This window comes from Ceratotherium simum, chromosome 30 (assembly GCF_057802395.1).
Source record: "Ceratotherium simum simum isolate JZ-2026a chromosome 30, ASM5780239v1, whole genome shotgun sequence".
NCBI lineage: Eukaryota > Metazoa > Chordata > Mammalia > Perissodactyla > Rhinocerotidae > Ceratotherium > Ceratotherium simum.
This window is the reverse complement of record NC_141929.1, coordinates 28,505,456-28,528,731: the sequence shown is the minus strand read 5'-3', so window position 1 is coordinate 28,528,731 and position 23,276 is coordinate 28,505,456. Positions and strand designations below refer to the sequence as shown.

The 23,276-nt window shown below is 43.1% G+C and overlaps 2 protein-coding genes across 4 annotated transcripts in view; both read left to right on the top strand.

Annotated features, from left to right (window-relative positions):
- The window catches only part of RSPRY1 (ring finger and SPRY domain containing 1), a 43,454-nt gene extending 32,016 nt beyond the window's left edge, over positions 1–11,438 (top strand). For all 3 annotated transcript variants that reach the window (XM_087420211.1, XM_087420210.1, XM_087420212.1), the window contains 4 exons: positions 1,275–1,377; positions 1,721–1,873; positions 6,885–6,989; positions 9,906–11,438. In XM_087420211.1, coding sequence (XP_087276337.1) covers positions 1,275–1,377; positions 1,721–1,873; positions 6,885–6,989; positions 9,906–10,002 — 458 coding nt within the window. In that variant the 3' untranslated portion in view covers positions 10,003–11,438. The remainder of the gene's footprint in view (positions 1–1,274; positions 1,378–1,720; positions 1,874–6,884; positions 6,990–9,905) is intronic.
- Positions 11,439–15,125: 3,687 nt separating this feature from the next.
- ARL2BP (ARF like GTPase 2 binding protein) lies at positions 15,126–21,751 on the top strand. Its single transcript, XM_014788413.2, has 6 exons — positions 15,126–15,323; positions 16,053–16,114; positions 18,007–18,113; positions 19,308–19,393; positions 19,611–19,707; positions 20,247–21,751. Exons 1-6 carry the CDS (start codon positions 15,232–15,234, stop codon positions 20,346–20,348), a joined length of 546 nt encoding a protein of 181 aa, XP_014643899.1. The 5' UTR covers positions 15,126–15,231; the 3' UTR covers positions 20,349–21,751.
- Positions 21,752–23,276: the final 1,525 nt, after the last annotated feature.

Here is a 23,276-nt window from a genome sequence, read left to right as displayed (position 1 = left end):
GCATGCTAAGAGAACAGGAATTTGACTACTGCCATGAGGGGACAGCTCCTTTTAATTAACTAAATTGATAGTGTGGGAAGGGAAAAACCTGAAAGCCAACATAAGCCCTTATTTTAATGGCATGCAGGTTCTTAAAGGAACATAAAACTTCTTTATTTAACAGCATAACATAGAGGCACTGTCTGCCAAGACTGTTGTTTTTTTTTTTTAAAGATTTTATTTATTTATTTTTTCCCCCCAAATCCCCAGTAGATAGTTGTATGTCATAGCTGCACATTCTTCTAGTTGCTGTATGTGGGACACGGCCTCAGCGTGGCCGGAGAAGCGGTGTGTCAGTGCGCGCCCGGGATCCGAACCCGGGCCGCCAGCAGCAGAGCGCACGCACTTAACCACTAAGCCACGGGGCCGGGCCAAGACTGTTGTTTTTTAAATCCGTTGTAATTCCTTTATCCAAAGATTTTTTTAAAAGCACTTAAAATTTGATGTATATATTTTTGTTGTTATCACACTTAATATGCCTTGAACAGCTTTCCAGGTTATTAAATAACATTATTTTGAATGGCTTTTTCAATATTTCATTATATAATTGTACTACATTAATCAATGCCTCAAGGTAGGACAGTTACATTTTTGCATTTTCAAATTATTATTATAAAAAAATATTATAAACCATTCTGGATTTTCTCAGGATAAATCCTTAGAGAAGTAAAACTTCTCTGGCAAGGAGGATACAGTTTCAACACTTTTGCTATATGTTGCCAAATTTTCTTCCACCAGCGTTGAATGTCCATTTTTCTTGTCATCACTGTGTAATTTCATGTGTTTATCTTTGACAGTTTAAAAAAGAATTTTATGAGTGAAGATGAATGCTTTTTTTAAAAAAAAAAAAAAAAAAAAGACTTGTTTTGGGGCAGTTGGTATCTCAGGGAGTTTTAACTCTCGCCAGAGAGGCACAGAAGCACATGATTTTGATCTTACCATATTTTACTGCTCCCAAAATGCACATTTTTCCCACATTTTAACATCTTTGAAATTGGGATGCATCTTACAATTGATGGTTTGTCATAGATTAATTGGCAGCATTTTCTTAATGGTACATTAAAATATTGGTACGAAGGGGTCAGATCAGTTGCAGAGGAAGCAAGAAAGATGAATATGTTGAATACATGGCTACAGATGCGGACTTAATACAGTCATGTTAAAACCCTTGAGACACTTAGCAGAATCCTGGTAGTATACGCCCTGTCCTAACAGTGTTTCACTTTATCCTCTAGGAGACACAGTAGGATTTCTGTTAGACTTGGATGAAAAGCAAATGATCTTCTTTTTAAATGGCAACCAGCTGCCTCCTGAGAATCAAGTCTTTTCATCTACTGTGTAAGTAGCTCTTAGTCAAAAATTCGAGTAGCTCCCTGAAATGTACTTTTCTCCAGAAAACAACTTTGTCCATTTATGTAGTTAGTTGTGATGAGGAATCATTTTACTTCAAGTAATTGGAGACCCATTTGGTCATCCCTAAAACTATCCCAAGTTTGATATAGGAAGATAAAGGCAGGATATTCTCTGGTTCACAGTCCTGTCTAGGTTAGTAAACAGAATCTGTCACCCTTCCTTTCTGCTAGAGTATGACTCATTCCGACTTTCTGAAAACCACTTTGGGTATAAGCTTTACTTTGTTTGTATTAATTCTCTTGAGCTCTGTACTTATTTTTATTTGTAGATCTGGATTTTTTGCTGCAGCTAGTTTCATGTCATATCAACAATGTGAGTTCAATTTTGGAGCAAAACCCTTCAAATATCCACCATCTACGAAATTTAGCACTTTTAATGACTATGCCTTCCTAACAGCTGAAGAGAAAATCATTTTACCAAGGTAAGGAATCTGCTTAAGCTATCTCCAGACATTCACATGCATCTCGTGAGAAATTAAAACAATTTCTAAGAATCTTTTTTCAACTTTTTACAAATAATTTTTAAAACCTGAGTAAAATGGATGACTTGCTAGGAGATAGAAATTATTAAAACAGATCTCAGAAGAGATATAAACAAACCAATTATTATTATAAAATTAATTGAAAAAAATTAAGAGCTATGTCCCCGAAAAGCACCAGACCCAGCTGGTTTCACAGGAGATGTCCACCAAACCTTTAAGTAACAGATAGCTTCACTGCTATTTAAAGTGTTAGAGGGGGCCGGCACTGTGGCTTAGCGGTTAAGTGCATGCGCTCCACTGCTGGCGGCCTGGGATCGGATCCCAGGTGCGCACTGAGGCACCGCTTCTCTCACCATGCTGAGGCCGCGTCCCACATACAGCAACTAGAAGGATGTGCAGCTATGACATATAACTGTCTACTGGGGCTTTGGGGGAAAAAAATAAATAAAAAATAATAATAATAATAAAAGTGTTAGAGAACCCAGAAAGAAAGAGCACTTCCAGATTTTTATGAGCTAAATAACATTGGTATAAAAATCAGATAATGCAACACATGCACATACACAAAAGAACCTGCACACTAACTTCATTTGAATGTCAGTGTAAAAATCCTAAATATTAGGAAATCAAGTGCATCTTTTAACAGACTTGGATTTATTGAAACAGACTTCTTGTTGGGTTTTAGCTGCGTGGCATAGATGCCAACACTGTTCTGCAACCATTAGGAAATGCCATCTTTGATAAAATTTTACAGCCCTTATTTGCCAAAATCTGTGATTGGCATTAATTGTCTCATTGGATGAATGCCTGCTTTTCTTCCTTGTGAGATGAATGTGGTCTGTTCCTTAAGCTAGGAAAGACTCCAGCTTTCCTGGTAATTACTTCAAGGTGAAGCTTGTTTCACAATGTAAGCCAAAGTTTATCATTTTTTAGCAGAGCAGCTTCCTAGGCCTGTGTAAGGAAGGGTATTCCTGTTACTAATGACACATGTTATGTCAATGACAGACTGTCTTTCAGCAGTCAAGGAGACCACACCGGCCATGGCCTAGCCGGTATTGGGCCATTACGCCCCTGAAGGTATCTATAATGTAATGTAATCCTAGCTCCTGTTTTGGCTCAGAAAGTAGGTCTGTAAACAGCCCTTCTGGGCTGCGCTTCACCTTGGACTCAGTGTCTCAAGGCTTGAGAGTGGCTCAGCAGTTTCCAGATGAACCAGAAAATGTCACATAGTGACAGCAGCATTGCCTGCAGCAGCAGAACCTCCGTAATATCCCAAGAACAGAAGAGCCACTTATATCCCAGCTCAGGGAGCTGAGGTTCATTCCCAGAACTTCCCTTCAACTTGTCTTGGTGCCTGACAGAGATTCTGAACTTTAAATTCCTCTTGCCGAAAGTCCAGAGTAACACCTCTCTCCTCTGTCATACCTCATTCTTTTTTTTTTTCTCTTTTGTGAGGAAGATCAGCCCTGAGCTAACATCCATGCTAATGCTCCTCTTTTTGCTGAGGAAGACCGGCTCTGAGCTAACATCTATTGCCAGTCCTCCTCCTTTTTTTTCCCCAAAGCCCCAGTAGATAGTTGTATGCCATAGTTGCACATCTTTCTAGCTGCTGTTTGTGGGACGCGGCCTCAGCATGGCCGGAGAAGCGGTGCGTCGGTGCGCCCCCGGGATCCGAACTCAGGCTGCCAGTAGCGGAGCACACGCACTTAACCGCTAAGCCACTGGGCCGGCCCCCTCATTCCTTTTTTATTTAGCCTGTCTTCTTGGATGCAGCCCATGAATAAGGCTGCCTTCTCACATACACCCTGAAAGGGACAACTGATCCATCTAAGAGTCCCCCTGGAGGCTGGCCTTAGTTAAAACTGCTTCAGCATTTAACCGCCCCTGCAGAATTAAACTTCCCACAAGGCAGGTGGCAATAGACGTCAGCTGTCGGAAAGTCTCCTTTTATGGGCATCTTTTAGGTATTCTCTTTGTACCACATCCATTCAGTGCCCCAAGGGCAGCCTGCCTTGAATGAGAACCGTAGAGTTACAAGCGAGGGCAAGCCTGTGCTGCACTGGACTTTGCTGTCTCTGACAGTGATGCCAAGATAGGACTTGTCAGAGCCTAATCAAGTGGTCTCCTTAATGCCAGCCTTCTGCTGGTTGGTACCTTGCCCACCTTGACATTTCAGTTGCGCTTAATTACAAGTTGTGACATTAAGTGTGAACATGCCTAAGACCATTTTCTATGCCATTAATATTTTCAGCCTATGTTCCAAAAGCTTATATTCAGGGATACTTTTTTGCTCATTGGAATAGTATTCCTTCTGTCTTCAGGGTAGGAGATCACGGCCCTCTTACTGCCTGGGCTTTCGTAAATTGTTCTATGTTGTATGTACTCTCTGTCTCTCATTCTTCTCCTTTCAGTCATTCTGTTTTTTCTTCTTCTTACCCTTTTTATTTTGGAAAACTTAAAATACACACAAAAGAAAAAAAGAAAGTACAAGGAAGCACCGTATACCCACCTCTCAGCTACAGTAGTCATTCAGTCACGGCTACGTGCTTCTCCGACAGTCTTCCCTCACATCTGTTAGTAGCTCCATTATCATTCCAATTTCCCTGGCCGTAATCCTAGAATATCCTCGACATCTTACTTTCTGCCATTCCCACATCCTATCCCTCAGCAAATCCTGTGGGCTGTGCCTTCAGAGTATGTCCCAAATCCAGCTACTTCTTATCACCCTCACTGCTACCGCCATGGTCCAAGCCTCCATCATTGCCACCTGGATTATTTGGGCCCTGCCCTCAAACTAGTCTCCCTATTCCTGCCTTGACCCCCCTTCAGTCTGTTCAACCCAGCCTCCAGAATAATTTTGTTACAACTTGAATCAGATCATGCACTTCTTTGCTCAAAAGACCCTAGTGGCTTCCTCTTTCACTTAAGGTAAAAGCCTAAATCCTTATAGTGACCTACCAGGCCCTACAAGATTTGTCTCCTCCTCTCCTCCCTTATTTCTCTGACCTTATCTCCTACCCTCTCCCATTTGCTCATGGTCCTCCAGCCTTCTTGGTGCTCCTGAAACCTACCATTATAGCCTCAGGGCTGTTGCACTTGCTGTGCCTCTACTAGAATGGTCCAGTGTGTGTTTTCCAGCACCACTAAGCAATTGACTTAATTCTGACACTGTCTACCTGGAGATAGCATTAGATCCTACTGGGTAAGAGCTCAGTCCTGGGGTGGCCCGGTGGCATGGCGGTTAAGTGCGCACGCTCCGCTTTGGTGGCCCGGGGTTCGCGGGTTTGGATCCCGGGGGCGCACCGATGCACCGCTTGTCAAGCCATGCTGTGGTGGCTTCCCATTTAAAATAGAGGAAGATGGGCACAGATGTTAGCCCAGGGCCAATCTTACTCAGCAGAAAAGAGGAGGATTGGCGTCGGATGTTAGCTCAGGGCTGATCGTCCTCACAAAAAAAAAAAAGACCTCAGTCCTACAAGACTGCCCCCCACACTTCAGACATCAATCAAAAGTCCAGGTTGTCACTTGTGCTTCTGACCCACCAGCTATAGATCAGAGGTTCTGATGACCCCCTCCTCAGGTTCCATTAATTTGCTAGAGTGGCTCACAGAACTCGGGAAAACAGCTTACTTACTAGATTACTGGTTTAATAAAAGGATATAAGTCAGGAACAGCCAGATAGAAGAGATGCATAGAGCAAGGTATGGGGAAAGGGCACAGAGTTTCATACCCTCTGAGAGCACACCACTTTCTCCTTCTCTCCACGCGGTCACCAGTCCGGAAGCTCTCCAAGCCCTGTTCTTTTGGGTTTTTATGGCGGTTTTATTACATAGACCTGATTGATTAAATCATTGGCCATTGCAAGTTGAACTCAATCTCCAGCCCCTCTCCCTTATTAACATAACAAAAGACCTTTATAGCTCTCGTCACTTAGGAAATTTCAAGGGGGTTTGGACCTCTGTGCTGGGAATGTGAAGACCAAGTAAATATTTATTATAAATCACGGTATCACAAATGGTCTCCCTCCAGATATCTACAAGGCCCACTCTGTCACTCCCTTCATGTCTTTACTCAAATGGTACCTTAGTGAGACTTTCCCTGGCCCGTATATTTAGGATTATAACCCCTTGCCTCTTAGGTACACCCTCCTTATCCTCCTCCCTGCTTTATTTTTCTCCATACTGCTCATCAGCATTTAACGTTCTGTATATTTTCCATTTTTTTCTGGTATATTTTCTGTCTCCCCCACTGGTGTGTAAGCTCTCTGAAGGCAGGGGTGCTTTTTCAGTCCTTTCTTCACTGCTGAGTCTCCAGGACTTGGAACAGAGCCTGGCACATAGTGAGGCCTTAGTGATTGAATGAATGTTTGCTGTTTCTCCTGCCCATCCGTCAGGGCTGTTGTACCTTCAGCAGAGCAGTTCTGCCTGTCTGCCTTTTCATTGCTCGCTGAGTGAAAGTATAATGTGCCAGTTCTAACCTGAGGTGTCTGGACTTCCATGGAGTCTATGATGGGCTGTCATAAACACCTTGAAATTGTATAAAAACTTGTGTGTGTGCATTTTTCTTGGGAAAAGCCCTATGCTTTTCATCAAACTGTCAGAAATGTGTGACTTCAAAGGTTAAAATTTGCTGGTAAAATAGAGCTCCAGACTAAGAACCAAAAGATTTGAATTTGATTTGTGAATCTGTTTGCTATGTGTGGCCTTATGCAAATCATTTCCTAGAACTCTTTGTTTGTAAAATGGGAATGACTATGCCTCCTTCATGGCAAATGGAATCCAAGGATTTCAAATCATTGTGAGATTGAAATGAGACACTGTGTGAAAACTACTGAACTGAAGATTAAGGAATCCATAGTGTACATCACACATACAGAGCATTTTCAAGGCATTTCCTATGGATCACTGCTGACAGGCTCCATTTATCTGTTGACAAACTGTTTCCTACTCAGGCACAGGCGTCTTGCTCTATTGAAGCAAGTCAGTATCCGGGAAAACTGCTGCTCCCTGTGTTGCGATGAGGTAGCAGACACACAGTTGAAGCCATGTGGACACAGGTATGAGGGTTTGCTTGATTATTTCCTATTTTGTGCATTATATTAAGCAAAGTTTCCTCCTGTTCTTGAATTGCTTTGGGGGTGTTACAGTTCCATAGCTGTTCATCAAAGTTTATTATATCTAAAGTGGGCTGAATGAGGAGTTAGAGTTTGCCAAGTAGTACATGGCGGTATTCCAGAAAGTACCTGAAATAGAAGCAGCTCGTTGATATGGAAGGCATGTGTTTGTTTTATTTTGTTTACTCAGTACTATATTTTTAATACAGCTTTCACGTCAACAAAATGTAAAAGGTTTATTGCTACTTATGAGCTCTTGGGCAATCCCTTTTAGTTTTAGAGCCTCCTCATTTACTTATTATTTACACTCCTAACCATTGAGAAGGCAGCACCTCCCTGCCCTCTAACCAAATTTCAGTTGTATGAGATGAACTCAAGAGGGCAGCCTACGTCCTGTAGAACAGAGTGTCTAAACATCAGCAAGAGTAGTAAGTAAAACGGTCCCCAAGAAGGCCATCCCAACTAAGGTTAGAAAGGGGAGGAGAAGTTCGGCAGTGTGCTGGCCCTGGGCATGTGTGCTGACCGTATGTGAGCAATACGCAGGCTGATGCTCAGACCAGCTCCCTATAATTCATCACATCCCATACCCTGCCTTGCTCTTATTTGGAACATAGCTTTAGCCACCAGGTCTCCTGGGGGTCTAGAGCCTGGAGTGATGGACCCCAGTTTGTCACCCCCAGGTATGACTCAGCCTGGGCTCCTGACTCTGCCTTGCCATCTTTTGAAATGGGCTGTTATCTAATCGGCTGTTAAGGGAAGTGGATGGAACGTATGTCATGTCACCCTTAGCTATATCATTCGCTCTTCTGAAAGAAAGGCACAATGACTCCAGCTGTGGTTACTCCTTGGTATCAACTCTGCAGGCCAGAATTTCTCAATTTGAGCACCTTTGGAGGTTTTAGTTATTAGGGCCTCACAGGCAGATGCAGAGTTTAAAAGTTGGATGTCTTGATGCCCTTTTTGATCTTTGTTTCAGAGAGAATGTTAAGATCCCAAACAGCAGAATCTGGTCTTAGTCATCTTTGACCTCTCTGGCCCTTCTAAGTGGTTTTGCACACAATGAGGGCTCATGAATGAGGGCTGAAATCTTAAAATTTAGAACCAGGTATCTTAAGTATGATCACAGTATCCATAGTCAATATATCAAAAACAGGATTAGAAGAGGAAATTAAAAGAATTATAAGAAAATTTAGCTCAACTTGCAGCAACAACAATTTTAAAAGGGTAGGGGTAAAGAAAGGAAATCAGGATAAACTGAATGACATGAGCCGACCCCTAGAAGAGATTGAAAATCTGAACATTCATATTACCATAGAAGAAATTGAGAAGATTATTAAAGCTACCTTTGCCTTCTCTGCCCAAAAGCACTAAGCCCACTTGGTTTCACAGGTGAATTCTTTCAGACTTTCAGAGAATAGACAGGTTCTAATTAAAACTTCTCCAGACAACAGAGAAAATAGGAAAACCACAATATGCTTTTTACAAAGCCTTCATGATAATCATACTAAAAGCTGATAAAGAAAACACCAAAGAAAAAAAACCTTATGATTATAAATCTAAAAAATCCTAAATAATTATTAGCAAATAGGACCCAGCAACACAACCAAGGGGGGCTTACCTCAGGAATGCAAGGATGGTACAATATCAGAAATCTATTCATATAATTTACTCAAATAGGCTAAGGTGAGGAGGTGCAGGAAATTAACACTTTCTCCAAAAATGCTCAAAAGGCATTTGTTAAAATTCAGTATGCATTCCTAATGGATAGAATACTACAAAACAGAAGTGGATGGAGGGAAAAAAACTATGACTTGCATCCTATAAGCTAAGGCAGTTAGACAAGAGAAAGAAAAGAGGGATTAAAACTGGAAAGGGAAGCAGAATCATCATTTGGAGATGATAGATTACCTGGATACCAGGAGAACTGGCTGAAAACCTATTACAATCAGTATGACAACTGAATAAACTAATTGGTTATAAAAGACCAGTAGCTCTTCTATGTATGAATAGCAACCAATTAGAACATATAGTTGAAGATCCCTTTTATACTAGTCCAAAAAAAAAAGGCTAAGAATACATACCAAGAAATATGTAGTGCCTATATGAAGAAAACTTTTAAACTACCAAGGAATCTAATAGAAGACTTGAATAAATGGATCTGTTCTTGGAAGGAAGAGCTCTCAGTACTGTAAAGGTGACACGTTTCCCTAAATGCTGAGTTTAATTTGGTCCGTATAAAAAGGGCAACATGAATTTTTTTTTCTGGAAATAGAAATGCTAATTTAAAAGTTCATATGATACTAAGGCAAGAAAATTCTGAAAAGAAGGGTTATGGAGAAGACCAGCTCTACCTACCACATCTTAAAATATATTAAAATAAATGTTAATAGTTTGGTCGCAGTATATGAAAAGAATGACAGGACAATGGAACAGAATAGAAGCCCAGAAATAGAACTAATTACAAATGAAAATTGAACATATGATAAAGGCACTACGACAAATCTGTGGTGAAAGATGGACTGTTTGGCAAATGATATTGCGATAAATGGCTAGCTATCTGGGAAAAAAGAGCACTGTATCTCTACCTACCTAAACACGTCTACATGTATCTGCTGTGTGTATAAAGACTTGCCGGAAGAACGCACGTGAACTTCTATTCCTCAGAAGAGGAAAAGTGAGGTTCAGGAATAAGAGGGAGACTTGTTGTTTATTATTTATATATCTACTTCATTTTTTAGCCATGTGTAATTACTACCCTTTGAATTAACAAGCTTGTTAACATTTTTGATTGAGTCAGCAGGTCATCAGTTTGGCCTTTTGAAGCATTAACCTAACTGGCATTTATGTCTTTCTCCTCAGTGACCTGTGCATGGATTGTGCCTTGCAACTGGAGACCTGCCCATTGTGTCGTAAAGAAATAGTGTCTCGAGTCAGACAGATTTCTCATATTTCATGACACATGTGAAGAGGCGTCATGGACTTATTTCTACTCGATTCCAGCCAATGTCAAAGAGAAAAACAAAGAAAAAATAATCTCAAATCAGTTGTACGCACATTGAAACTTATAGCCATGGCCAGATTTTATGCTAAAAATGGTAGTTTGTCAAAGACAAAATTCTCTTAGAATCTAACCCAACTTGCCAGCCCTGAGAAATTCCTTTTAAGGCCAAGGAAAGCTAAATGCTAACAGCTAGGCCTGTGGTCCTTCCATGAACAACAGTAGGAGACAATGCCCTCCTGAGTGCTGAAACCACACTGGAATTCTCCATGTTGGGTTCATTTGATTGTTTAACACAGGATGCTTTGTCTCATATTCTAAAGTTTTTATTTTGGGCAGAAGTCATTATGGAGAAGTAAATGACAGTGTTTCTGGGTTGAACATAACTTCCCATTGATCAGAGAGACACGTGGATATTGCACTGCAAGACTTGAATCTATTAAACTAGAATCACACAGGTTGATACTACAAGCAACATGGGGGGCCTGAAAGAAGGTGCACAGACTGTAGAAAAAAACCCCAAATTTTTGATATTTCACTGATTCCAAAGAACATTCTAGTTTTTTTTAACGGCAAAATATTGGTGGTATTTTCACATTCATGGTGTTTCTATCCAATTTCAGTACCCACATTTTGTGAGGAAAAATGTTTTAACGCAGGAGGAATTCTTAAATTAATTGCAATGTTAGACTAGACTGGAGAAAATTTGGTATTTAGGATATTTTTAAGGTACCATCAAATCAGGTTTTTTGTTTTTTGTTAAAAAAAAATTTTTTTTAATCAGTATTGTTTTTGGAAGTAATATACTTTGAAACTGTTGAACTAATCGTCTCAAAAACTCTTAGAGGACAGTCTGAGAGCACGAATTCCTGTTGTTTTAAATAAATACATGTTTTTGAATAGTAAATTCAATCATGGATTGTTGACTATGTCTTCATCAAAAGTGTTAATCCCTCTCAGGGTCTCTGGTGAAGACCTTCAAGACTTTGGTTTTTTCTCCCAGAAAATTGGAAGGTAGAATTGTAAATTCATAGAACTTATTTTATAATGTTGTACCTCAGCAGCTGCCTTTCAATTTATGCCAAGTCCTTACTGAGTTTATACTTGAATAGTAAATATGTCTTCTGAGTTTTACAGTGTCTTAAACTCAATGCACATTTTTTCCTTCCTTTCCCACCCTTTCTTGTTTGTAGTTCGTTAAATCATCCTATTACAGAGCTGATTTCCTTCCTGGCCGTACTTGTTGGGGTGCTGGATTTTTTCCATGTCTTTAGTCTTCCGTAAATTCAAAAATATATATAAATATATATATATATGTTCTCTTCTTTAGCTTGTGGTGAATACAGTAATTTGCATTGAAAAAATAAAACAGTTGTTGCCTTTTTTGACTAAGATTTACAACTTTCATTGGTGCCTGCTGTTAAGGTTCTAAGATATTATACTCTCAGGTTTAAGAGCTACTTTCCAGGATAGGAGAGAGTCAGTATTAGAATGAAGAATCAAGGTTAATCACTTACTCATCTCGCTAATCTTTATGGAGCACCTAATGTCTTCCAGGCACTGTGCCTGTGTGGTATACAGAACAGATCTGTTCACAGAGCTTACATCTGGTAGTGGGGAAAAGACAATATGTTTTTGTTCATTGTAATAAATTGTTGGTGCCCTGAAGGAAAAGTATAGGGTGCTATGAGAGAATGAGGGGGGCCTAATTTAGATGGGGGAGGGGGAGAAACCTCACTGAGGAAGTAAAATTAGTAAAAACTTAAAGGAGGAAGTAGGACAAAGGGATAGAGCCAGGCAGAGAGACAGAGGACAAGCTTCTAGGACTGAGTAGCTAGGGGAACACACCATTATAGGCAAAGACCCTAACTGAGGAGGAAAGGAGCTCAGTGAGCTTCAGAATCTGATGGAAGGCCCCTGTAGCTAGTAAGATAGGAACTGAGTGGGTAGAATAGTATGCTCCAATGTTGGAGAGGTCAGGGGACTGCTCATGAAGGCCATGTTAAGAATTTTGTGTTTTATGCTAAGTGTAATACAAAGTGAAGGAGTTTAAGCATGGAAGTGCCTTGATAAATAATTTTAAAAGATGGCTCTGGCTTCTAAGTGGGGAATGGAAGGTTGGGAGGTGGGGGGTGCTGCAGGATAGAGGACAAGGAAAAAATGGAAATAATAAGACCCGTAGGGAGACTTTTGAAGTAATTCTGCAGAAAGGCGCAGGTGGTCTGTAAATTCAGTGGATAGAGAAAAGTCGATGGAAAAATAGGTAATTAGTAGTCAAAGGAATGCAGGAACCTATGAGCTTTCTAGAAATCTACCCTTGAACTTTGTTCATAAGATGATTTCCTTTTCCACTTCTTAACTTCTGGACCATAAAACAAGAGGACTTCAATATTAAATTGATTAAATCATTCAGGTTGGGAGCAAAGTTGTAATCTTGAAGCTACTTCAAAGGAAAAACATATATTCCACATAGAAGAGAAAAAACTAGGGATTAGCAATGTATGTGGAAGAGAGTAAACAGATCAATATTCTGTACTACATGTAAGCATTTTAAGAGAAATTGAAAGCTAGGTTTTTACTGCTGATATATTGTACCAGAGAGAAAAACATTAAAAATCAAGTTATGGCATTTCTCCAATGATTCATTGGGGAAATGCCCCCAGGGTTCCAGCCAAAAAAATTTTTTAATGAATTGTTGCCTTTTTTGAATGATATTGATAGACCAGGGTAAAGTCATGGTGCCATTTGCAGAATGCCAGGAAACCATGATTCAATCACAGAAACCAAAACAATTTCACTAGCAGAAAATGACTTGCATGAATTTCCACCATCTTGACTATGTATCCATGAAAACAAACTGTCTAAGTAAGATAAGGAATTTCCAAGATTGTCCATGTTTTGCTATTTATTCACTTAAAACAATTCTTAATGTTAACCCACAATGAAAGGATATAGGAAATGATTATGAATGGAAAACATTTAATATATTCAAGTAAATTTTCAGTTTTTCTACAAAAAGGCCATCATTCTGTTTTCAGCAGAAAAACATCCTGTTCTGATTTTCATCAATATTGTTTGACAACTCAGGGATCGGGGCCTTACATAGAATGATGGTTAAAACAGGCCCTTAGAGTGGACCTGGACCCAGGGTCCGGCCGCACTATGCCACTTATCACCAGTATGCAAGTACTTATAAGCCCTGGTTTCCTAATCTGTAAAATGGAGATAATGCTCACCTCATAGGGTTTTTGTTTTTTTCTCATAGGGTTTCAAGTATTTCAAAAGGAGACAATGTATTTATAAATGTTTAGCACAGTATCTGGCACATGCCTGAGTAAACGGTACCTGTTATCTTCATCCCCATTTGCTCTTACAGCCAGAGATGGTGAAGTATATTAAAGATGGCCACAAAGTCTTTGACGTTCCTCCCATCTATAAATGAAGTTTATGTCCCCACCCCTTAAATCTGGGCGGGCTATGTCTGCTTGACCAATAGAATTCAGTGTATGTCGTGCCAGTTTGCAGTTCCAGGCAGCTTCCAGTTCTTATCTCTTGAAATATTTACTCTTGGACCTGGCTGCCATGGTGTGAGAAAACCCAAGCATCCCTGAGAAGACCACGGAGCACAGAACTGAGACCCTCCCAGTCATCTGGCCAACATCCACAACTGAGCTGCCACAGCCAACACTAATTTGCCAGCCATGCGAGTGAGCTTTCTGGAAGACGCACCTCTAGCCCCATTCCAGCTGCCCCAGCTGACGCCAAGTGGAACAGAAACCAGCTCTCCCTACCAAGTCCTGCCCAAATTGAGGATGAGTGAGCAAAATGATTGTTGTTTTTAGCCAGTAAGTTTTCGGGTGGCTTATAACAGCAATAAATAACCAGGACAGATGAAATCAAGTTTCTTCCTCCACTCTGATCCCATTATGTGATTTAGCAGTAGGAAGGGTGGGCAAGTTCATTTAGTACAGCAGAAATAAGTGTGGTTTATAGAGAAAGGTCATGAGGAAATGTTCCTGAGTTTGCTTTGAGCTGTGGTGACCAATGCTTGACTTAAACAGAACTTGGTCCAGTTATTCAGCAAACCTTTTTAGATGCCTGTCTTCTACTTGGTGCTAAGCAGAGGTAGTACCTCTGAGAAGTGATCTCACCCTGGATGCCATGGTAACCATCTTTAGTTCCACATCCTACTGTTATCTATTTTATGTCCATTCAAAGATGTCTGTCAACTCATTAAGGCTGGCCATCTGACCCTCAGATCAAACCTAAGACATACCTTAAATCCTTCTAGACGTGTACCACACATTTGGCCAAAGCTAAAATGCAACTCAAGAGGCATAATGCCTAGTGGTCCAATCAAGAGAAATCAGGTCTAGGGAGTCCTGTTGCAAAATTTGGCTGTGTTGGAGGAGACCTTTCCTGGAGCAAAGTTATCTGATTGCGTTGCTCAAAGTGGTTCTGTCGAGTTTTATGTTGTCTAATTAGCCAAGACACCAGTTACTGCTGAATAATCTTTATGATGTGAATATTATCTTTATTATGTAAATTACAGTTACAAGACATCCACTTCTTGCAGTGGGGCTTTTGTTTCAGGAGAATAACTGTCCTGCCAATCAGAGGTCCGCATTATCTGGTTCAAAAGCGAAGGGACTGGCGCTCAAGAGATTTGCCACCTAATTAGAGTGCTCTTAAAACCCAATTTAAACTACTTAAATCTTCTTCTTAAATCTTGTAATTTATCCCCAAATTGCAAGTAAGGAAACTGAAACTGAGGCTCTTGGCTTCGATTTCTTCCTCCATAAAAGGACAGGCGGCGTGAGATTTAATGGCAACACCCGGCCCGCTCACGAAGACCCAGGTGCCCTTCGCGACTCTCTATCCCTGCCCGTCACTTCCTGTCCTATCTTTGCCCCGCCCCTGGCGTCGGGCAACGCGCGCTTGTGATTGGCTGTCGGCAGCCGCGGGGCGGCGGAAGGTGTTGCGGTGTCCATGGTGACGGGAGGCGGGGCGCGGTAACCGACGCCGGGGACCCCCGCGGCCGGGGAGCCTGCGCCCGGCGCTTCGCGCGCAGGCGTTACTCGGCGGGGCCGTTAGCCGCCCGTGGCCTCGGCGGCGAGGCCTCCCGGATGCCGGTTGGCGCTCTGCGGAGCAGAGCGGAGGCTGGGCCCAGGCCGCGGGCAGGGTGGGATGCCGACGGGCCGCTCGCCCGCGGAGCTGGAGGCGGCGGCGGCGGCGGCGGGGATGGACGCCCTGGAGGAAGAGAGCTTCGCGCTGTCCTTGTGAGTGACGCCGCCCGGGCCCGGAGGCTGGAGCCGGGCCTGCAGGCTCTCGGCCTCCGCCCTGTGAAACGGGTGTCCTCGGAGGGTGGGCTGGGCTGGGGTGGGGGCGGCCGGCAGTCGATGCTGCCGGTACTGCCACCGCCGGGCTCAGGCCCCGGAGGACAGGAGTGCGGGCGGGTGTCACGCGATGATCAGCGCCTCCATCACAGTCCCCCCGCCTCCAGTCCTAGTGGTCAGCAGAACCGGCGGGTTTGAGCTGCCGAGGCCCGACCACGGGTCAGAGGACCCTCCACCACCCCCCAGGGACTCCTGTCTAATTGCCTCCCTGGCCACTATCTCGCCAGCGCCGGGTTCACGCTCGCAAACAGATAGGTGTGGGGTGATAGCGAAGAGGCGGTGAGTAGAGCCGGAGGGAAATAAAGGCGAGGAGCCTGAAGATGTCCGATGTGAGCCTTTGCCCCCTTTATTTGTCCCTTTTGTCATTCTTTGTGTCGCATCAGGTTTTCTGAAAGTGGGGCCATTCCATTCAACTTTGATGTCATAGATGTGTCAAGTGTGTTTCCTTGTGTGTGGAATTGCTAGATGAGACAATCATCCTTCTCAATTCTTGAAGCTGGGTGATGGGAAGTTCACTTTGCTATTCTTTTATGCAGATTTGAAAATGTCCATAACACATTTTTTAAAAAATGAATTATTTGAAACAGCACCTAATCCAGGCATATTTTTCAGCTCTTCCGCCTCTGATGCAGAATTTGATGCTGTGGTTGGATGCTTAGAGAACATTATCATGGGTAAGCTTCCTTGCCACAACCTGACCTGTGCTCTTTACTTCTTAGACCCTTGCTTTTAAGGACACTGAAATCAATTTGGAGAGTTAATTTTAAGCTGCATATAATTTTTTTATGTAGCACAAAGTATTATTAAGTAAGCCTTACTGTGATTTGTCTTAAAGGCAAACAGCCCCATACTCCTTAAAACCACGAATAACCAGAGATTCAGTCCCTGGAAGGGACTTATTCAGGTAATGGGGCACCTAGAAGTTACCCGGCTCTTGGAAAAACTTCAGGAAATATTGGCCTACTTTACTTCAGAGAGTAAGAGCAATTTCATTTTTCAGTCTTGGGTTTTAACATTTTCATGACATAAACCGCAGCATGATAACATAACCATAGCACACACGTCCATGAAGAAAACAAGGTGGCATACGTCAGCTGGTTCTGTATTTTCCTGGGTTCTGAGTTCCTATCTGTGGCTTCATATTGGCATCCGTTAAGTCCTGCTAAGTAATAAGCAGTAACAGGCACCACAGGTTTGAAACAAATATTTGGGAGAGAAAAACTTAAATTTGAATTTTGTCTATTGACTGAGTTTTCTGAGAATTAGGAAAAGAACACTGTTATTTGGTGTTATTGGCTGTATTTCTTAGTCTAGTTTAGTCTGGAAATCACTGACTAGGTTTTTGTACCTTCAGGTTCTGTAAAGGTTCATGCCCTTAACTCCTAGATACACACTTCACCGTTAAGCTCTTGTCCGGTGTGGTCTGAGTATTTCTGGGGAATACCGAGGAGTACTTTTGAGTTCTTTTGCCCTTTATGGGTACCCTGTATGCTGTGGGAAAAGGAGCCCTCTGTAAGCCCAGGGTATTTATCCTAAAGTCTAGGTCATTTGTGAAGCTTTCCTTTTATTTTTTAGAAATATCTATTCAGTTGTTAAAACTCCCTGTTCCCTAACATTTAAGTGGTGGCTATGAACTAATCTCTTTCCATGAATTCTCATCTAAATTCTACCTAGCAATCCTATATGATAGGTGCTATGATCATCCTCATTTTCCAGTTGAAGAAACTGGAGCTTAGAGAAATTAATGTGCCTGAGGTCACACAGTTGTTAGTGGCTGAGGTGGGATTTGAACCCAGGCAGTCTGGCCTCTGTCAGAGCCCATACCTTTAATCACTACACTGTTTCCACCATTGCTGCTAAAAGTACATTAAAATAAGAGAACCATCCCATTCCTTTGTGGAAAAGTAATGTGAGGGAGTTCCCAAGCCACCCTGTATGGGTGACTTTATTTTTTATTTATTTTTGTGTGTGTGAGGAAGACCAGCCCTGAGCTAACATCCATGCCAATCCTCCTCTTTTTGCTGAGGAAGACTGGCCCTGGGCTAACATCCGTGCCCATCTTCCTCCACTTTATGTGGGACGCCGCCGCAGCATGGCCTGACAAGCGGTGCCTTGGTGCGCGCCCGGGATCCGAACCCGGGCCGCCAGCAGTGGAGCACGTGCGCTTAACCCTACGCCATGGGGCCGGCCCCCTGTATGGGTGAGTTTAAAATGGACTGGAGGATGGTGGTGATGGCTGCACAACAGTGTGAATATATTTAATGCCGCAAAACTGTACACTTAAAAATGGATAAAATGGTAAATTTTATCACAATTTAAAAAAATTTAAAAAACTAGATTGGTTTATTTCAACATTGGTGTCCCATTTAACACTTCCTTAAAACACCTTTAGTTATCTCTCTCCTCGAGATTGGCCACTGAGAAAGCAGTTCTGCTGACATATAATTCCTATTTATAAATCAGAATCATATATTTATAATAATGTATATAGATATATAATAAATCAGGTTTGTTCTTATAAATCAGTCTCCATTAAAAAGAATAAAATTTTCGTATTGTGGTTCAGATGACGAGTTCCAGTTATTACAGAGAAATTTCATGGACAAGTACTACCAGGAGTTTGAAGACACGGAAGAGAATAAACTCACCTACACACCTATTTTTAACGAATATGTAAGTGGATTTCTATCTCTCTTACCAGAGATCAGGATTTGTTTAAAATGTGAATTTAGAATCAAAAGCTGTTGAAATTTGCTCCACTTTTAAAATCTGCCACCAGTGTCCTGCCAGGAATTCTGATTAGAATCTGGTTTAGGTCTCATTCCCTGTTTGCCTCCTCACAGCTCTTGGGGCTGTTTTCCAAATATTTGCTGATTTCGTCAACTTCTATTTTAAAAAATGTTTGACTTGATCGTCAGACCTTTCATTTACATACTTTTGACCTTTTGGCTTTCACACATTATTTTCTTCTACTACATAATCCAGTCGGGTATGCATGACTGTTAGGTAAAAGTGAAAACCAAGGGGCCAGCCCGGTGGTACAGTGGTTAAGTTCACACGATTCGCTTTGGCGGCCCGGGGTTTGCAGGTTCGGATCCCAGGCACGCACCGACATACCGCTTGTCAAGCCATGCTGTGGCAGCGTCCCATATAAAGTGGAGGAAGATGGGCACGGAGGTTAGCCCAGGGCCAGTCTTCCTCAGCAGAAAGAGGATTGGCAATGGATGTTAGCTCAGGGCTAATCTTCCTCACACACACAAAAAAAGTGAAAACCAAGACCAAGATCACGAATTAGTTGGTGGCAAAACTAAGACTGGAACCCAGGGATCTCCACTCTTGACCCTTTGAGTCTTTCCAGTACACCGAGGCCTCGAGCAGCCTCCTGGAATGATCTCATCTGTCTAGAATGGGTTTGAGCCTCCAGGCCTTTCTTTCCATAGAAGCGTGGCGTAGTTGATGAAGGTTTCCTCAAGCATAGCCTCAGCGGACAAGGAACCTGGGAGTGCCTCCAGCTGTGTGCTTTTTTGCACAGATTCCGTCTACCCAGGAAGAAAAGCCCCACTGACTTCATTCCTCACTTCTGTCACGGGGGTGGGAGCCTTGCTGCCCTCCGTCTCTGCTCCCTTAGAGCATTCATCTTGGTACAGTGTAATTACCTGCCAGTGCCGCTCTCTCATGGTGGGCCAGTGCGGTGGGCCAGGGCACGGACAGGATGTGGGTTTGGTTCTCTTTGGTGTCCCCCGCACTCTACATGGAGCCTGGCACATAGAATGGGAAATGTGTGCAAAGGGCTGGAGGACAGGTGTCTGAAAAGAAGTCTGGTTTTCCTAAAGCGTGGTCTGACCAAGATCCTTCCCACTGCGACAGATTTCTTTGATAGAAAAGTATATTGAAGAACAGCTCCTGAAGCGGATTCCCGGCTTTAACATGGCGGCTTTCACAACAAGTTTACAGTGAGTTGAGCTTGACTCTGTGTTTTTTACCTTTTTTCACCTCCCTCCTCCTTTACTCTGAAAAAAGACCCTTTTTTTTCAGTGCTTGAACATCAAGGTTTAGAGCACTTGGTGGCTAGGTCCTGGGTGGGAGGCCCTCAGAACCTTTGGATGAGATCTTGAAGAGACAGTCTGTTTCATCATTCATTCATGAAACAGCCATCCATTTCTTTTACAGGCACCATAAAGATGAAGTGGCTGGTGACATATTCGACATGCTGCTCACCTTTACAGATTTTCTGGCTTTTAAAGAAATGTTTCTGGACTACAGAGCAGTAAGTTACTCTTGTGTATTTACTTAGCCACACTGAACCACTTAGCAAGTTCCAAGTAGAACTGTCAAGCACAAACCACCCCCCATGTTTCTCCCCACCACACTGGCCACTGTCAGTCGCAGCTAGCGAGGTCGTCAGAAGAGTGAGCCGCTATCCTCCTCTGACTGGGACCTGGGACCCTGACTGAGGAATTACATTCTCATGTTGTGATGAATCAGGTCCCAGGCACCTCTTAGGGTCCCTAAATAATCAAAAGGACAGAACCAAAAAGCAGAGCTGATTGCCGGGCCTTTCTTATAATGCAGGCGTTTAACAGGAAAAATACATGTTTTTCAGTGAAGACAGGTGCATTTTTCAAGAGTGACTAGGGCCAGTGCTGAACAGAAACGCAGAGTGACCTCCTTCCCCTTCCCGTGTGCTCCCTGGCGGTCCTCCTTCCCCCGAGTGCATCCTTCCCCATGCCAGCAGCAGGGTTCTGAGCTAGGAAGGGCTCTATTTTTCCTATTCCTTGCCCCTTGAAGTTTTCTTTTCTCATGTAGGAAAAAGAGGGCCGGGGACTGGACTTAAGCAGCGGTTTAGTGGTGACTTCACTGTGCAAATCATCTTCTACACCAGCTTCCCAGAACAATCTGCGGCCCTAGGTCCCACCTCCAGGCAGTAGGATCTTTCTGAACGTCGCCAGCCCAATAGACTGGGAGAGGGGTTGGCTAATGATGACAGAAGAACACATCTTGGAAAGACTGACTATTGGAAGACTGATTCTGTGCTGTAATGCTTCATTACTGTTAAGTATTGATGGCTCAAAAGGAAAATCGCCTGACCCTCCTGGGACCTTTCTCCTGAAACACCCTCTTGTGCTCAGTAACCCTAGTCCTCCTCCCCAGTGAAGGGCTTAGACTTAGGGGAAGCCTCCTCCCCTCTCTTAGAGGCTTGAGTTGGGCTCCTGGAGCAAGCCCAAGTCCAGCATTCCCCGGGGCCCCTCACCAGCACACATGTTGGTGTGTCAGCATTGGGAAGAACCCACTGTCACCAATCTTTCTGGCCCAGCAGGCTCTGTGTGTCCCACCAGCCTGTTTATATGCAGCAGAGTTCAGTCCTGCAGCCTCAGTGGGGTTTGTGACTGTTTGGGAGTCTTGATCTAGGGTGTTACTTAAGCCTGCCGCCCATCTTGAGATTTCTGAAGCTCCTACTATCCCAGCTAGTCTTGGCTGTAGGAATCACCTGAGAGCAATAGCCTTCACCTAAAAGCTACCCGGGAAAGCCAGTTCCTCCTCTTACACCTGCAGTCGTTGTATCAGTTTTCTGCTGGTTCTGATGTAGTCCCACTCTTTCTAGAATTCTCTTTTAAGCATTTTTGAAAAAATATTTTTATAGATGAACACTCAGGCTAACCTAGTGGATGTAATCTTGGAATTTCCATGATTACCCACTTAAAGATCAAAGTATTATATGCTGTGTGCTTTCTAGTTAGTGCTGTGAAAGCAAGACTGCGTTCTGTGTTGGCGTTCCTATCTTACCGGGCACCAGTGAACGTGCGCTTGTGCGGGAAGTAGGCTACAAGTGGTCTTTGTCTTACGGCATGTTCAGTGTTCGTGCAGCTTTGCTTAAAACCGTTCCTGTATAAATCAGTTCCTTAGAGTTTCTGTTGGGGTGGGGGCTCTGCGGTTCCTCCTCCTGTCAAAATCTTCCTACCAATGTGGTGTTCCACTGTCTAGCTCTGCACAAGTAGGAGAGCAAACAGCTTCACTGTCCTCTGTCTGCTTTGATTTAGTACATTGGTTTAGTATGATGTTTGATAGAACATTACTGGCCAGAAAACATGGGTGTCACATTTCTAGAAAGAAGAAAAAACATAGTAGTTCAATTTCTGGTGTGTATCTTAGACTTTTTTTTTTTTTTTTTTTAAGTGAAAATAAGAATCTGGACTGACTTTTCACTTGGCTATTCTGGTTTTAAGGAGGAGCTGTGCGCTATGTGTTTTTCTCTACTGATGTGGCACTTAACTTTTGTACCATGAGTAAAATTTGACGTGCTTTGCAAGAACCATCATTCTAAACGAGTCATTCCCTTTCTTTATATAGCCACTGCCACCGGGTTGTTACTGCTTTGGTCTTTCAAGCCAAAGGCACTCTGAGCCAGCTTTTCAAAATGCCCCCTATCCTGGCCTTGCTTTCCCTTCTTGCTCCTTTATAAACGGCATTGCCCACTGCACGCCGGGCCTGTTGGTCAGTCCGCCTGGTGAGAAAAGGCAGGTAGACAAGTCCAAAGATGAAATTATGAAAAATGAACAAGAAGAAAGGCAAAGTTTTTTTTTCTCCCTTTTCCACTCAGAAAAAAGCAAGCAAGCCTGTTAGAGCTTAATATTAGAGATAGGCTTTCTGATTTCTTTTAAAACAAACTAGAAATCTGTCCATCCACACAGGAAGTTACCAGGTGCCAGTGGGATGTGCTGACATTCTGCCCCTGCCTTGGGACAGCTGCATTCTCCTTTTGCTCAGGGCTTCTCCCCCACGGGAAGCAGTCTTCACCCAAACAACAGGGTCTAAGGACTGGGGAGGCCTTGGCCTGAGCCAGAGGTAGTTGTTTGACCAAGCATGTTAACGTCTCCACCGAAATAGGCTGTGTGATAGGGTCAGAAACCTGGGGAGTCTTGCTTAGGATTTTGTTTTCTCTTAAGCCTCAAAAGAAAATGGGTTGATCTTCCTTAAAACTAAACCCTTCTTATGGCTTAATCCTGGAATGACTCTTATTATTTAGACTCTGAGACACGAGTAGAAAGGGATGCTATTAGTGTTTGCACTGGGACAACAGGCATAAACCGGGACATGGGTACCTGACTTAATCCCCCATCCCTTCCCAATGGAGTAGCTTATCTGCAGTTGTTGTTTTTTTGGTATTTTTTGAGGAAGATCAGCCCTGAGCTAACATCTGTCGCCAATCCTCCTCTTTTTTGTTGAGGAAGATTGGCCCTGGGCTAACATCCATGCCCATCTTCCTCTGCCTTATATATGGGATGCCACCACAGCATGGCTTGACAAGCAGTGTGTCAGTCCATGCCTGGGATCCAAACCTGCGAACCCTTGGGCTGCCGAAGCGGAGCACGCGCACTTAACCACTACGCCACCAGGCCAGCCCATGCAGTTGTTTGAATCTAGTTACATTTTAATTGTTGCCAGTTTTTCGAAGGAGGACCAAGGGGTGCCTAGAAATGCCTTTGGCTTACTATTCTGAGTATGTTGCTCTGTGGTAGTGGAAAATGAGCTCGAGAGGACTTGGCTGCCTTCCCCTCCCTGCACATCTCGTATGGCCACTGACTTTGGTGATATGATCTCTGAGCATCACAAACTTTCAAGTTAGCTGACATTATGGAAATCTTCAGTTTAGCAACTAACTTACCTAAAGCCAGAATGCTCTTAAATTTATGCCAGGACAAATAGCGTCAACTGGGAGTGTCCCAGGCAGAGGGGCAGGCAGTTGGTCAGCCTGCCTCAGGTCAAAGGAGCGGCTGGTGGTGCGGAGTGTGGTGCGGAGTGCCTTCAGAACCAGAAGTGCCCTGACATAGGCATTGG

Excerpts from the sequence above, each read along its gene's own strand:
- ARL2BP (XM_014788413.2), top strand. The coding sequence starts at position 15,232 with ATGCCGACGGGCCGCTCGCCCGCGGAGCTGGAGGCGGCGGCGGCGGCG. Across the intron at positions 16,115-18,006 it reads CTTAGAGAACATTATCATGG|ATGACGAGTTCCAGTTATTA; the intron begins GTAAGCTTCCTT and ends ATTGTGGTTCAG. Across the intron at positions 19,394-19,610 it reads GCTTTCACAACAAGTTTACA|GCACCATAAAGATGAAGTGG; the intron begins GTGAGTTGAGCT and ends TTTCTTTTACAG.